Below are 14,796 nucleotides of genomic sequence, written 5' to 3' on the forward strand. Positions count from 1 at the left end.
GAATGTCAGAAGTTTATCAAACTCTAAGGGGAAACTAAGTGATTTTGTGATAACTGAGCAAAGTGTAGGAGAAATTTTTGAAGTTGAACATAAAAAGGGCACCTGGACAGATGGAATCTATCCAGGTATAATGAAGGAGGCAGCAAGGGAAGTTAAAAAACCCTTAGCTATAATTATGAGAGCATCCTTAGAGTCAGGGGAGGTCCCCATGGACTGGAGATGTGCAAATGTATCCCCAATTCACAAAGGGGGTTCAAAGGGTGACAAATAATTATAGACCTATTAGTTTAACTTCTGTTCCAGGGAAAATAATGGAATCTCTGGTTAAAGAGGTGATATAGGATCACCTAGACAAAACAGCAGCAATTGTTCAGACACAGCAGGGGTTTGTTAAGGTGAAGTCTTGTCTGAACAATTTGGTTGGATATGATGTGGTCACAAAGGAACTGGATGGAAAAAATAATTTTGATATCATATAGTTGAATTTCAGGAAAGCTTTTGATACTGTTGCACATGGAAGACTGCTGTACAAATTGGAGCGGTATGGCATTAAGGGCAGGTTACTACAATGAATAAAGGGATGGTTGAGTGGGAGATGGCAGAGAGTGGTAATAAATGGACATTGCTCTACCTGGACTAATATTATTAGCGGAGACCCCCAGGGTTCGGTGCTGGGACCATTGTTTTGTGTATTTATAGATGATATCGACCAAGTTTGCAGATGATACAAAGGTTGGCAGGGTTGTTAATGACACTAAAGACAGTATGCTACTGCAACAGGATCAGGATCTAGAAAAGTTAGGTAGATGGGCTGAGAAGTGGCAACTGAAGTTTAACATTGACGAATGCAAATTACTGCATATGGGTAGCAGTAACCCAAGAGAAATGTACCAACTCTTTGGTGCTACACTCAGGGAGGTGTAGAATGAAAAAGACACGGGGGATAGTTGTGCAGTGAGATATGAAGTTCTCTGAGCAGTGCAGATGGGCTGCCAGAGTAGGTCATGGAGTTTTGTCAATGATATATAGGAATTTTGGTAGCAGAGACGAGGAGGTGATTATCCCTTTGTATAAAGCAGTGGTCAGGCCACACTTTGAGTACTGTATACACGTCTGGAGGTCTCATTTTAGGAAGGATGTAGAGTTGATAGAACTAGTACAAAGAAGGGCAACAAGATTGGTGAGAGGAACAAAGGGGTGTGCTTAAGAACTAAGCATTTCTTCAGAAAGGCTTAAGTTGCATAAGGCTTTGAATGGTTCGAGTCTCCTCTCGGCAAGCTCAGTGCCGAGAGGATACTTTCACTTGCTCAGACTACAACCCTCAGGCGGTATAGATTCAGATTGAGGAAAGACTGTTGTAGAATAGATTTTCAGAAGTTTACCTTTAGCCAATGAGTAGTTTATTGCTGGAACAGATTTCCATCTGTTGTTGTGGAAGTTGATATGATAGTTCAAATAAATTTAAGCTGAACGAGAGAAACATTTGATGTGACCGGATGGGTGAAATGGGATTGGATTTTTTTTGGTTGATGCTGTATAATCTTGCTTTCTTGTATCATTTGCCTCAACTAATACTAATGCGAAGAATTGCTTATGCCCCCTCTTTGCTCTCTTTGCCAATGATTTCTCATAATCTACCTTTGCTAGCCTGACCTTTTCAGTGACATTATTACAGATCAATTTGTAGCTGTTATAGGCTTCAGTACTTTTTATTGCTCTGTAACTTTTCCATGCTTTCTTTTTCTGCTCTAGTAATTTGGCAACTTCATTATTCATCCAACTTGGAATCCTCCTTGTGGAGTATTTTTTTTTAATGGTATATAAGCATTCAAGGCTTCTGTGATTCATGTTTTAAAGGTATACCATAATTCAATTGTATTCGCTCTCTGTGAGATATTAGCATTAGCATTAGTAGAGGCATATGATGCAAGAAAGCAAGCTTATTCAGCATCAGCCAAAAAAAAAAAAAAAAAAAAAAAAAAAAACAACCACTACTCCCATTTCACCCCTCAATTCGTTCGAAATACCTGTCCAGCTGAGCCTTAAATTTGTTTAGGTTATCAACTTCAACAACAAGCGATGGAAGTCTATTCCACAAACCAACTGCCCGCTGGCTAAAGGCGAATTTCCGCACATCTATCCGACATCCGTCCTTCCTCAATTTGAATTTATGCCCTCTCAGGTGATTATTCTGAGCAAGAGGAAGAATCCCATCGGCATTGAGCATGCTCAAGCCATTCAAAGCCTTGTACACCTCTATCAGATCACCTCGGCGATGCCTAGTCTCCAGGCTCTGTAATTTGCAAAACTTAAGCCTTTCTTCGTAAGAGCAACCCTTTGTTCCATTCACTAATCTTGTTGCCCTTCTCTGTACTCGTTCCAGCAGCTCTACATCCTTCTTGAAATGAGGCCTCCAGACCTGTATACAGTACTCTAGGTGTGGCCTGACCATTGCCTTATACAATGGAATAATCACATCGTGTCCCTGCTAGAAAAATTCCTGTATATCATTGACAAGACACCATGAGCTACTCTTGCAGCTCGTCTGCACTGCTCAGAGAACTTCATATCTGCCTGCACAATTACCCCCAGGTCCTTTTCATTCTCTACCACTGTCAGCGTAGTACCACAGAGTTGATACGTTGATCTGGGGTTACTGTTTCCCATATGTAGTACTTTACATTTGTCAATGTTAAACTTCATTTGCCACCTCTCAGCCCATCTGCTCAACCTTTCCAGATCCTGTTGCAGCAGCATAGTATCAGTAGTGTCCTTAACAACCCTGCCAACCTTTGTATCGTCTGCAAACTTGGACATTAAGCCTGATACACCATCATCAATATCATTTATAAATACAGAAAACAACAATGGACCCAACACTGAACCCTGAGGAACTCCACTAATAACATTAGTCCACGTTGAGCAGTGTCCATTGATTACCACTCTCTGTCTTCTGCCACTCAACCATCCCTTTATCCATAGCAGCAATTTGCCTCGAATGCCACACTTCTCCAATTTGTGCAGCAGTCTTCCATGCGCAACAGTATCAAAAGCCTTTCTAAGATCCAAATATATAATATCAAAGTTATTCCCTGCATCCAGTTCTTTTGTGACTACATCATAGTATCCAATCAAATTGGTCAGACAAGACCTGCCCTTAACAAACCCATGCTGTGTCTGAGCTATAACTGAATTCTTGTCCAGATGATCCTGCAGTGCTTCTTTAACCAGTGCCTCCATTAATTTTCCTGGAACCGAAGTTAAACTAACAGGTCTATAATTACTTGTGTCAGCCTTTGATCCTCCTTTGTGAATTGGGGTTACAGTTGCACATCTCCAGTCCATGGGTACCTCCCCTGAGTCCAAAGAAGCTCTCATAATTATGGCTAGGGGTTTGCTTACTTCCTTTGCTGCCTCCTTTAATATAACTGGATAGATCCCATCCACCCCGGGTGCCTTTTTTATGTTTATCCTCAACAATTTCTCCTCCACTTTCCTCTCAGTTATTAGAAAATCATCTAGCTCACTGCCAATGTTTACTTCACCTACGACATTCCCCTTCCTGAATAACTCCTCATGTGTGAATGTAGATGCAAAATACTCGTTTAGATTGTTAGCCACCTGAGCTGGATCCTCAACTGTTGAACCATCAACATCCAGTGGACCAATCTGATTCATCCCTTTCCTTCTTGAGTTTAAATAGGTAAAGAACTCTTTTCTGTTTTTCTTTGCATCCTTTGCCAAGGATTTCTCATAATCTGCCTTTGCCTGCCTAATCTCCTTTGTGACCTGGTTACAGACCAACTTATATCTATCATAATCTTCCACGTCACCCATTAATTTGTATGTATCCCATGCATTTTTCTTCTCTGCCATATGTCTCATTAGTTCATCTGACAACCATTTAGGCCTGAACCTTGAACAATATTTCTTGGTTGGTATGTAAAGCCTGGTAGCTTCCAAGATTTGTTCCTTGAATGCTTCCCATTTTGAATTTGCTGTTGGTAACATCATCAGTTGGTCCCACTGTATAGAATTTAAATACTGTCTCAGACCAGCATAGTCGCCTTTACGAAAGCAAAAACCCTTCCCTTTACCTCTGATGGTAGTTACCTCCTTGAGTAAATCCCACTTCAGCACACTGTGATCACTGCCACCCAGTGGTTCATTTATCTGCAGATTCCTAATGCATGAAGAATCACTACTGATAATCAGATCAAGAGTATTACTCCCTCTAGTTGCCTCCCGAACATGCTGGTGTAGAAAACAATCATCCAATAAATCCACAAAAGCCTTGCTAGTGTGTGAGTGACCAACCCACAAATTCCAGTCAATATCTGGGAAATTAAAATCCCCCATTATAAGACTCTCTGATTTACTGGCCCATTCTATTTCCCTGTACAGTATCTTATTATACTCATCATAGTCATTAGGCCTATAGCACACTCCTACTCTCAATTTTGATTTACCTATGCTTATGTCACACCAAACTGACTCAACACTGCACTGTCCAGCGATGTCAACTGGCTTCACTTCCTTGGATTTTATGTGTTTTTTAACTAATAGCATAACCCCTCCTCCCTTCCTATCCTGTCTATCCTTTCTGTAGACGTTGTACTCCCCAAATTCCAGTTCTGCATTTCTTATATCTGTGTGACACCACGTCTCTGATATCCCAACAATATCTGCCTTTGATGTTTTGAGTAATACCTCAAATTCATCAAATTTATTTACTAAACTCCTAGCATTAGTGTACACGCAAGTATACATGCACCTGTTTCTATTCTTAGCTACCCTAACACAACCCATGTGTTTACTTGTACCGCAATGACTTCCAGCAGTCTCTGAAATATCCTGCATCTTGTTTTTCAGGCTTCTGCTCATTCCAATAGAAGCAGTGCAAGAATCTCTTTCACCTCTGCCCGTGGCTACTGTTAATCCATTAGTCTTTGTCTCCCCCCAAGCTAGCAGTTTTCCGACCCACCTAACACTGCCTCGATAGCATCAGCAAATATTCTTGCACCCTTTCTATTTAAGTGTATCCCATCCCTGTAGAAGCAATCTCTCCTGTTAACAAGTACAGTCCAGGCTGAAAAAAATTCTACCCCTTCAGCCTTGCACAATCTTTCCAGGGCCGAATTGATCGACAAGGCTCTCATCATATACTCCCTCCTATCGTGTCTGGGCAGAATTGCAGACACTTTCAAATTCAACCCTACTTCACGGCTTTTTTTCAACAGTGACCTGTACTTGTTAAGTAATTCCGCTGGTCTCCTACTCTTAATATCATTAGTGCCAACGTGTACAACTATATCACCTTTTGTGCCCTTAAAAGATGATATCTGCTCTACAACGTCATCAACCTTTGCCCCTGGCAGACATACCCTGGTCCTGTTCCACCTATCCTTTTTACAAAGCATGTTCCCCGTTTCCCTGACAATTGAGTCACCAACAACTACTAGTTCCTGTTGGACCAGCGCATTCTGCCTTGGGGGCTGCCTCTGTGTTGCAAGATGACCAAGTCCAAGCTCTGGTGTTGATGTGGGCAGCTGAGAGCTTGATGGGCCCCTCAATTTATTTCCTTCGAGGGCATCCACCCTGTCCTTCAAGGTCTCATATAGGACCATAACAACGCCGAGTTGTCGCCTAATTTCCTTGCACTCCTTGCATCGTCCACACACAAAGACATCCCCCATGGCAGTATCATGTCCCGTACTCGATTGCTCCGCAAACATCAAGCAAACAGTGCATCTTAAAAGGCCGTGATTCGGGGGCAACCACCCCCCTCAGTTCTCCCCTGAGTCACAGCACTCCCATTAGCTTGAGCCTTTTGCTTTGCTGCTCTGGTCAGAGTCATGATTTAGCATTAGCATTAGCATTAGTAGAGGCATTTGATGCAAGAAAGCAAGCTTATGCAGCATCAGCCAAAAAAAAAAAAAAAAAAACCCACTTCCACTTCACCCCTCTGTTCGTTCAAAATACCTGTCCAGCTGAGCCTTAAACTTATTTAGGCTATCAACCTCCACCACAAGGGATGGAAGTCTGTTACACCAACCAACCACCCGCTGGCTAAAGGCAAATTTCCGCACGTCTATCCTACATCTGTCTTTCCTCAATTTGAATTTATGCCCTCTCAGGTGATTTTTCTGAGCTAGAGGAAGAATCCCATCAGCATTGAGCATGCTTAAACCATTCAAGGCTTTATACACCTCTATCAGATCACCTCGCTGGTGACTAGTCTCCAGACACTGTAATTTGCAAAACTTAAGCCTTTCTTCGTAAGAGCACCCCTTTGTTCCATTCACTAATCTTGTTGCCCTTCTCTGTACTCGTTCCAGCAGCTCTACATCCTTCTTGAAATGAGGCCTCCAGACCTGTATACAGTACTCTAGGTGTGGCCTGACCATTGCCTTATACAATGGAATAATCACCTCCTTATCCCTGCTGGAAAAATTCCTGTATATCATTGACAATACTCCATGAGCTACTCTTGCAGCCCTTCTGCACTGCTCAGGGAACTTCATATCTGCCTGCACAACCACCCCCAAGTCCCTTTCATTCTCTACCACTGTCAGTGTTGTACCACAGAGTTGATACGTTGCTCTGGGGTTGCTGTTTCCCATGTGTAGTACTTTACATTTATCAATGTTAAACTTCATTTGCCACCTCTCAGCCCATCTGCTCAACCTTTCCAGATCCTGTTGCAGCAGCATAGTGTCAGTAGTGTCCTTGACAACCCTGCCAACCTTTGTATCGTCTGCAAACTTGGACATTAAGCCCGATATACCATCATCAATATCATTTATAAATACAGAAAACAATAATGGACCCAACACTGAGCCCTGAGGGACTCCACTAATAACATCAGTCCACGATGAGCAGTGTCCATTGATTACCACTCTCTGTCTTCTCCCCCTCAACCACCCCTTTATCCATAGTAGCAATTTGCCTCCAATGTCACACTGCTCCAATTTGTGTAGCAGTCTTCCATGTGCAACAGTATCAAAAGCCTTTCTAAGATCCAAGTATATAATATCAAAGTTATTCCCTGCATCCAGTTCTTTTGTGACTGCATCATAGTATCCAATCAAGTTGGTCAGGCAAGACTTCCCCTTAACAAAACCATGCTGTGTCTGAGCTATAACTGAAGTCTTGTCTAAATGATCCTGCAGTGCTTCTTTAACCAGTGCCTCCATTAATTTTCCTGGAACAGAAGTTAAGCTCACAGGTCTATAATTACTTGTGTCAGCCTTTGATCCTCCTTTGTGAATTGGGGTCACATTTGCACATTTCCAGTCTATGGGTACCTCCCCTGAGTCCAAGGAAGCTCTCATAATTATGGCTAAGGGTTTGCTTACTTCCTTTGCTGCCTCCTTTAATATAACTGGATAGATCCCATCCACCCCGGGTGCCTTTCTTGTGTTTATCTTCAACAGTTTCTCCTCCACTTTACTCCCAGTTATTTCAAGATTCTGTAGCTTACTGCTAGAGTTGAATACACCTCTGGCATTCCCCTCGCTGAATAACTCCTCATGTGTGAATGTCGATGCAAAATATTCATTTAGTTTGTTAGCTACCTGAGCAGGATCATCAACACTTGACCCATCAATATCAAGTGGACCAATCTGATTCACCCCCTTCCTTCTAGAGTTTACATAAGTAAAGAACTCTTTGCTGTTTTTCTTTGCATCCCTTGCCAAGGATTTCTCGTAATCTGCCTTCGCCTGTCTAACCTCCTTTGTAACTTGGTTGCATATCAACTTGTATCTATCATAGGCTTCTGTGTCATGTGTTAATTTGTATGTATCCCATGCATTTTTCTTCTCTGCCATATGCCTCATTAGTTCATCCGACATCCATTTTGGCCTAAACCTTGAACAATATTTCTTAGTTGGTATGTAAAGCCTAGTAGCTTCCAAGATAAGTTCTTTGAATGCTTCCCATTTTGAATTTGCTGTTGGTAACATCATCAGTTGGTCCCACTGTATAGAATTTAAATACTGTCTCAGTCCATCGTAGTCGCCTTTACGGAAGCAATAACCCTTCCCTTTACCCCTAATGGTAGTTACCTCTTTGAGTAAATCCCACTTCAGCACACTGTGATCACTGCCACCTAGTGGTTCATTTATCTGCAGATTCTTAATGCATGAAGAATCACTGCTGATAATCAAATCAAGAGTATTACTCCCTCTAGTTGCCTCCCAAACATGCTGATGTAGAAAACAATCATCCAATAAATCCACAAAAGTCCTGCTAGTGTGTGAGTAACCAGCCCCCAAATTCCAGTCAATATCTGGGAAATTAAAATCTCCCATTATAAGACACTCTGATTTACTGGCCCACTCTATTTCCCTGTACAGTTCCTTATTATACTCATCAGAGTCATTAGGCCTATAGCACACTCCTACTCTCAATTTTGATCTCCCAATGTTTATGTCACACCAAACTGACTCCACACTGCACTGTCCAGCGATGTCGACTGGCTTCACTTCCTTGGTTTTTATGTGTTTCTTAACTAATAACATAACCCCTCCTCCCTTCCTATCCTGTCTATCCTTTCTGTAGACGTTGTACTCCCCAAATTGCAGTTCTGCATCCCTTATATCTGTGTGACACCACGTCTCTGATATCCCAACAATATCTGCCTTCGATGTTTTTAGCAATACCTCAAATTCATCAAATTTATTTACTAAACTCCTAGGATTGGTGTACACGCAAGTATACCTGCACCTGTTTCTATTCTTAGCTACCCTAACACAACCCATGTGTTTACTTGTACCGCAATGGCTCCCAGCAGTCTCTGAAATACCATGCATCTTGTTTTTCAGGTTTCGATTTAAATGTCAATAAAATTACAATTTCAGAACAAAATTAAAACCTTAAACTTGTATCTTAACACAGTTATAACGCTATATTTATTTTTCGGTATCGAGTGTTATCTACGAGTTCCCTTTATATAACTTCCGTATCAAGTATGTATTAATTATTTGTTACGTTTGTACTCTAAGTCGTTATATATATATAGTTAAAAGTACAATTTAATTGACAATATTATATTATGCACTATACTATACAAAGCTAATGCTATCGAATTCCGGATATGCTGTATCGCGCTTCAGTAACGAGTGTTATCTACGAAATCCCTTTATATAACTTCTGTATCAAGTTATGTATTAATTATTTATTTTTACTAATTATTTATGTTCCGTAACCTAAGTGGTTATATGTATAGTTAAAATTACAATTTAATTGCCAATGAAGTTCGACAAGATTAATAGATTTTACTGATTAATTTTCACGTAGCAATGGCGGCCGTTTATGAACGGTAAACACGTGGATTTGATACCCTTTCCGATACTAAGTAATACCTACAAAATCTCTATCTAAGTTATTTTAACTTTAAGTACCGTAATTTAACTTTAAGTATTTAAAGTTTAACTTTTAACTTTAAATATCTACTCAGTTAATAGAAGCCATGTAACACCTTAAGGCATCATAATTTCCTATCCTGAAATTATAACCCATTTGTTGCCTTTAACTACTGCTACCCCTCTCTCTCTCTCTCTCTCTCTCTCTCTCTCTCTCTCTCTCTCTCTCTCTCTCTCTCTCTCTCTCTCTCTCTCTCTCTCTCTCTCTCTCTCTCTCTCTCTCTCTTCATCATCCACCATAGAACTCTGTGATCACTTCCTGCTGCTGGTTCCTGTACTGTCAGCCCTATTATGTCATATTGTTCATGGGTGAAGATGAGGTCTAGAATATTCTTTTCCCTAGTACTTTCCCTGACATGGTGATACAAATAACAATCATCTAGTTGATTTAAAAATTTTGTTCCCCATTTGGAGTTTCCTTCATATTTGCTCCAATCAATTAGAGACAAATTGAAATCACCCATAATAAGACATTCATGCTTACTTGCCCATTCCATTTGCATGTAGAAGCTCTCATCATAATCTTCACAATCATCTGGCCTGCAGATTACTCCCACTCTCATTATACCTTTGCTTCCATCTATTTCACACCATACAGATTCTATACAAGCATGCGAAACATCTGAATCTGGGAAAGCTTTCGTTGCACTCAGGCTAATTTTGATAAGAAGCATAACCCACCGCCCCTTCTATCTTCCCTGTCCTTCCTAAATACATTGTGTGCTCTACTGAAACTCATCATCCCTTATCTCCCAGTGGCACCACATTTCTGTAAGCCCTGTTATGTCAGTGTTACTTGTTCTAACCAGCAGTTCAAATTCACTCATTTATTGACGACACTTCTAACATTACTGTATAAACAATTAAGACTTAGTGTTTTTGTATATTTAACTACCCCGACACACCCCTCAAAGTTATTTAAGCTTGCTTTCCTGGCATTTGCTACCCACTCGTTTGAAATGCTTTTACCTTAAGAACATCTTGCTACTATGTTCCGTTGTGGTAACAAACACTCTTGAGGTATGTGCAAGAGTTAATTTGACCAATACTATCAGATAAATGCATATCTATATTATCCTTCCCCCTCCCCAAACTAGGTGTTTCCCTGAACCTTTAAAGGTATAATACCTTAAATATAATATTTTCAATAATACTGGCAAAAACACTTGCACCACCTTTGTTTAAATGTATCCTGTCTCTACAAAACAGATTCCTTCTTCCTACAAGTGCAGGCCAAGCTCATAGAAATTTTCCCCCAAAAGCTTTGCAGAGTCCTTCAAGTCTTGAGTTAATCCACAAGACTTTCAGCATATAATCCCTCCAATGTCTGTGTTTGCAATTCTGCCCGTGTCTGGGCAGAATTGCAGACACATAGACATTGTGACCTAACTATATTTTTCTAACAAATCGTCAGATTGTGTATGCTTAATGTCATTAGTCCCCACATGAATAATAATATTCTCTTTTCCCCCTTAAAATCTGACAGTCATTTTCTGACATCATTAATGTTTCCTCCGGCAGACATCCTGGTTCTAGTCCACCTATCCTTATTACAAAAAATATTTCCCTTTTTCCTGACAATGGAGTCTCCTAATAAAACTAAGTCCTTTTGAACCAGAGTAGTTTGCACTTGGTTATTGTGTTCTGGGCTTGAATCGGAAGTGCATCACTTGGTAGGTTGCTAGAGTATTGAGTCCCTGACAAGCTCCCAGTTACATTATTCTCAAAGGCAAGCACCTGTTTTTCAGTGATTCAGATTGTTCTAGCAATGCACCAAATTATAACTTAAGATCGGTGCACTCCTTACAATGGTGAGGAAGGAAAGAATCTCCAAGTGAGCTAGGATTATCCACTAGGTCGACCTTGGGATACATGCCACAGGTTCTTCAAAGGATAAAATCATGACTCACCCAGAAATCGCCATCAGCTATTTCTGTATGAGTCATGGTACCCTCTGACGAAGTGTTCAAGGCTGATCTTGTAATACAATTATGAAATTTACTAATTATTAATAAAACAAACTTTCAAAAAATTATATTTATAATATAAAAAAAAATCACTATTACGGAAGAAAAAACTTATTAAAATAAACTTTACAATATACTAAAAACTTTTCAAATCCTGCTTTAATCCCCTCTTATCTATGCTTCTTTAATGTCGCTATGAAACAGTGCTAATCAAAGAGGAATTTCAGAATGCACATTTTGTCAAAGCTTGTAACAAATGGTTTATTGCAGCCAATGACTGAACTTGGCTCTGCTCTTATCAGCAAAACACAACAAAGTACAGTTACAGAGGCTGGCAAACACCAAGGCCAGGCAGTGGAGGATTGGGAAAATGTTGCCTGATATGAGGAATCCTACTTCCTACTATTTTATGTTGATTCCTAATCAGAATGTAGTGAAAACAGCATGAATCCATGGACCAATGCTGTGGGTCAAAAATGCAGGCTTGTGATGGAAGTGTTGGTGTCTTGATACCATCAGAGCAATATTTGGATGCTACATTTGGATGTTATATGGAAATTTTATGATCAGGCACATTCCTTCATGGCTATAGTATATCCATTTATGAATACATCTTCCAACAGGATAATGTGCAATGTTCTTAGGCCAGAATATACAGAACTAGTTCCAGGAACATGGGAGTGAATTCCACTTACTGCAGTGGCCTCCCCATCATCATATATCAGTCCATTTGAGCATTTGTGGGAGGAGGTGGAATGAGTTCTTCAGAGTAGAGATCTGTATCCATCTAGTTTGCAACATCTGTGGAAAGCAATTGAGTCAGCACAGATAACATCTCCGTGGTACACTTTAGATGCTTTGTTGAGTCTGCGCAATAAATCCAGCCTGTTTTTGAAGGCTAAAGGGGGACCTATTTGTTATTAGATTAGTGTAACCAATAAACTTGCAACTCAGTGTGTGGTTATATTTTACCAAAGTTAAATAATTTCACTTCATTCAGTGTTGGGTTTCCATATTTCCTGGTTAATCCTGTTACAAAATGCATTTCAACAACCAGATTACAACTAAACATTTTTGATTTAATTTTTTGCTAGATATGTCCTATTCGGCAGTTGTCAGATGGCCAGAGATGTAGAGTAGTATTTGCATGGTTGGCTTGGCAGGCTCCACACCTTTTACTGTTAGACGAACCTACTAATCATTTAGATATGGAAACAATTGATGCACTTGGTGATGCAATTAACAATTTTGAAGGAGGCATGGTACTTGTTAGCCATGATTTCCGACTGATTAGTCAGGTGAGTAATTTTCTCATTTACAGAGAATATTTATTTTGTTTATTGTTTATTAAAATATATTAGATTTTAACAACACTTATTTTTCAGTTTTGACAACTAAAAAAGTAGAATTTACATTCGGCTTATTGTTGGAATTGGGACTATGAGTAGTGGTTGAAAAGTTTTTAGCCTCTTTTAGAGGGGAATGCCGGAAAGTTGTGAAAACCCATTTATTTTTCAACGTAGTCCTTCTTAAAGTCAACACACTCTCTGGCACGCTCCATTAGCTTTCATAACCCACTCAGATAAAATTCCGTAGAGTTTGCCTAAAACCAATTTGTTGACCGCATCTGTCACACCATTGTCACTGTTGAATTTCTGTCCTTTCAAGTCCTTTTTAAAAAATAGTCCGACATAGCCAAATCCGATAAGGAGTGCAGATGCTGTAATAGCTGAAACCCATAGTCACGCAGTGCTGCCTGAGTCACAAACACTGTATGCATTGGTGCAGTGTCTGGATGCAAGATGACTCCTTTATCCAATTTCCCATGCCTCTTGAGCCTCAATTCCTTGCAGAAATGTCTCAGTAGGTTAGAATATTTGTCAGCATTGATAGTGGCACCTCATTCCAGGAGATATCAACCATGATCACTCTTATGTCCCAGAAGATGAATGCAGTGACATTCCCAGCAAACTTGTGCACTTAACTTTTAAGGAGGGGGAGAAGAGAGAGAGATGCTTCCATTGTTTCAGTTGTTTGTTTCAGGGTTGAAGTGCTGCACCCATGTTTTGTCCACAGCGATCTACCATCCCCAAAACTGAGCTTCATTAGCTTAAATGCTGCACAGTCTTGTGACATCTCACACTTTTCCACTTCTGATTTGCGTTCATTGCTTTACAGACCCACCTCGAAGAAACCTTCATTCTGAAAACATTCACCACAGTATTGTGAGTCTTGTGGGAGATGTTGAATGTTATTTCAATATGCTTTAGTGTTATTCTGTGGTCTTTCGCAATCAGGTCAATAATGGCATCCACATTTGCAGGTGTTGCTTTGACAGTAGGCCTCCCACTGTGGGGTGCATCTTCAACACTGAGGCGCCTCCGTAGCCAGGTGGGAAGGAGCAGCAGTGCGTAGCACACGCTTCTTGATTAGACCGGGGTTTGATCCCGTCACCACCAAATACGCAGGATGCGGAAAGGTCAGGGAATGACCACCGCATATCCCGGAGCAATATGGCCTTAGTTGCTAATGCTCCTAAATAACAAACAAACTTCAACACTGCCTCATCCATACTTAAATTCTGCAACCCAGTTTTTGACTGTGGCATATGAAGAACAAGATTCCCCTAATGTTTATTGCATGTCTTAACGAATTTCTTTCAGAAACATTCTTGTAATACAAGAATTCCCTTCATTTAAAGGGAATTTTGGGGCAAAATTTGCCCCAAAATTCCCTTTAAATGAAGATATGTGACACCTGGTGCTTGATTCTTTCAACAGTCGCCATCTTCATTCACCTTCCACACTTCAGTTCCATCTATAAAGGAGAAGAATGGAGTTACAAACAAGAAGAGTCACAGCATAGATTGGCAATATTGTCTTTCATAAAAACTTTTGCAATATATTTTAGACTAAAACTTTTCAGTTCACTCCCTGTATAGTGCAATTTCCTTTCATTATTTATAAAGCAAAGTAGCTGACATGACTATTATGATTATCAAAGATCGAACAAATTCTGAAGGATTGCAGACTGACTATGCTACACAAAGAATAGAATGGCTGGGCTACTTTAATGTTGGATATTCAAAATTTTCTATGGCAAATGGGTAAAAGAACTGTAAATAGTCTGACAATAAGAGAGTTGCAGACAGAAAAAAATTTATTGCAGACTGCCTGTTGAGGACCAATGCTCTGAATCACTCCAGCTATAAATTCCTCTCACTTTGCACATCTATCCCAATATGTCACTTCAAGTTTGCGGTAGAAGTTTTTTCAGTACTCACTGAGTCAGCCCCAAAATTTGCGGGGCCCCATTCAAGGAGTACTTGTGGGGCCCTAGGGTCCTGTGCAAAACTTTTGCGATGTGTTTTTGTAATTGTAATTTTTTTTTTTTTTAATTTT

General features: G+C 40.2%; 1 protein-coding gene across 3 annotated transcripts in view; it reads left to right on the forward strand.

Moving 5' to 3' along the window:
• LOC150090182 (ATP-binding cassette sub-family F member 2) overlaps nt 1-14,796 on the forward strand; it is a 142,322-nt gene that overhangs the window by 113,734 nt on the left and 13,792 nt on the right. For all 3 annotated transcript variants that reach the window (XM_090389768.1, XM_090389770.1, XM_090389769.1), the window contains exon 14: nt 12,490-12,693. In XM_090389768.1, coding sequence (XP_090245894.1) covers nt 12,490-12,693 — 204 coding nt within the window. The remainder of the gene's footprint in view (nt 1-12,489; nt 12,694-14,796) is intronic.

The sequence above is a fragment of the Mastigoproctus giganteus genome, chromosome 2 (assembly GCF_048544385.1).
Source record: "Mastigoproctus giganteus isolate SK-2022 chromosome 2, ASM4854438v1, whole genome shotgun sequence".
NCBI lineage: Eukaryota > Metazoa > Arthropoda > Arachnida > Uropygi > Thelyphonidae > Mastigoproctus > Mastigoproctus giganteus.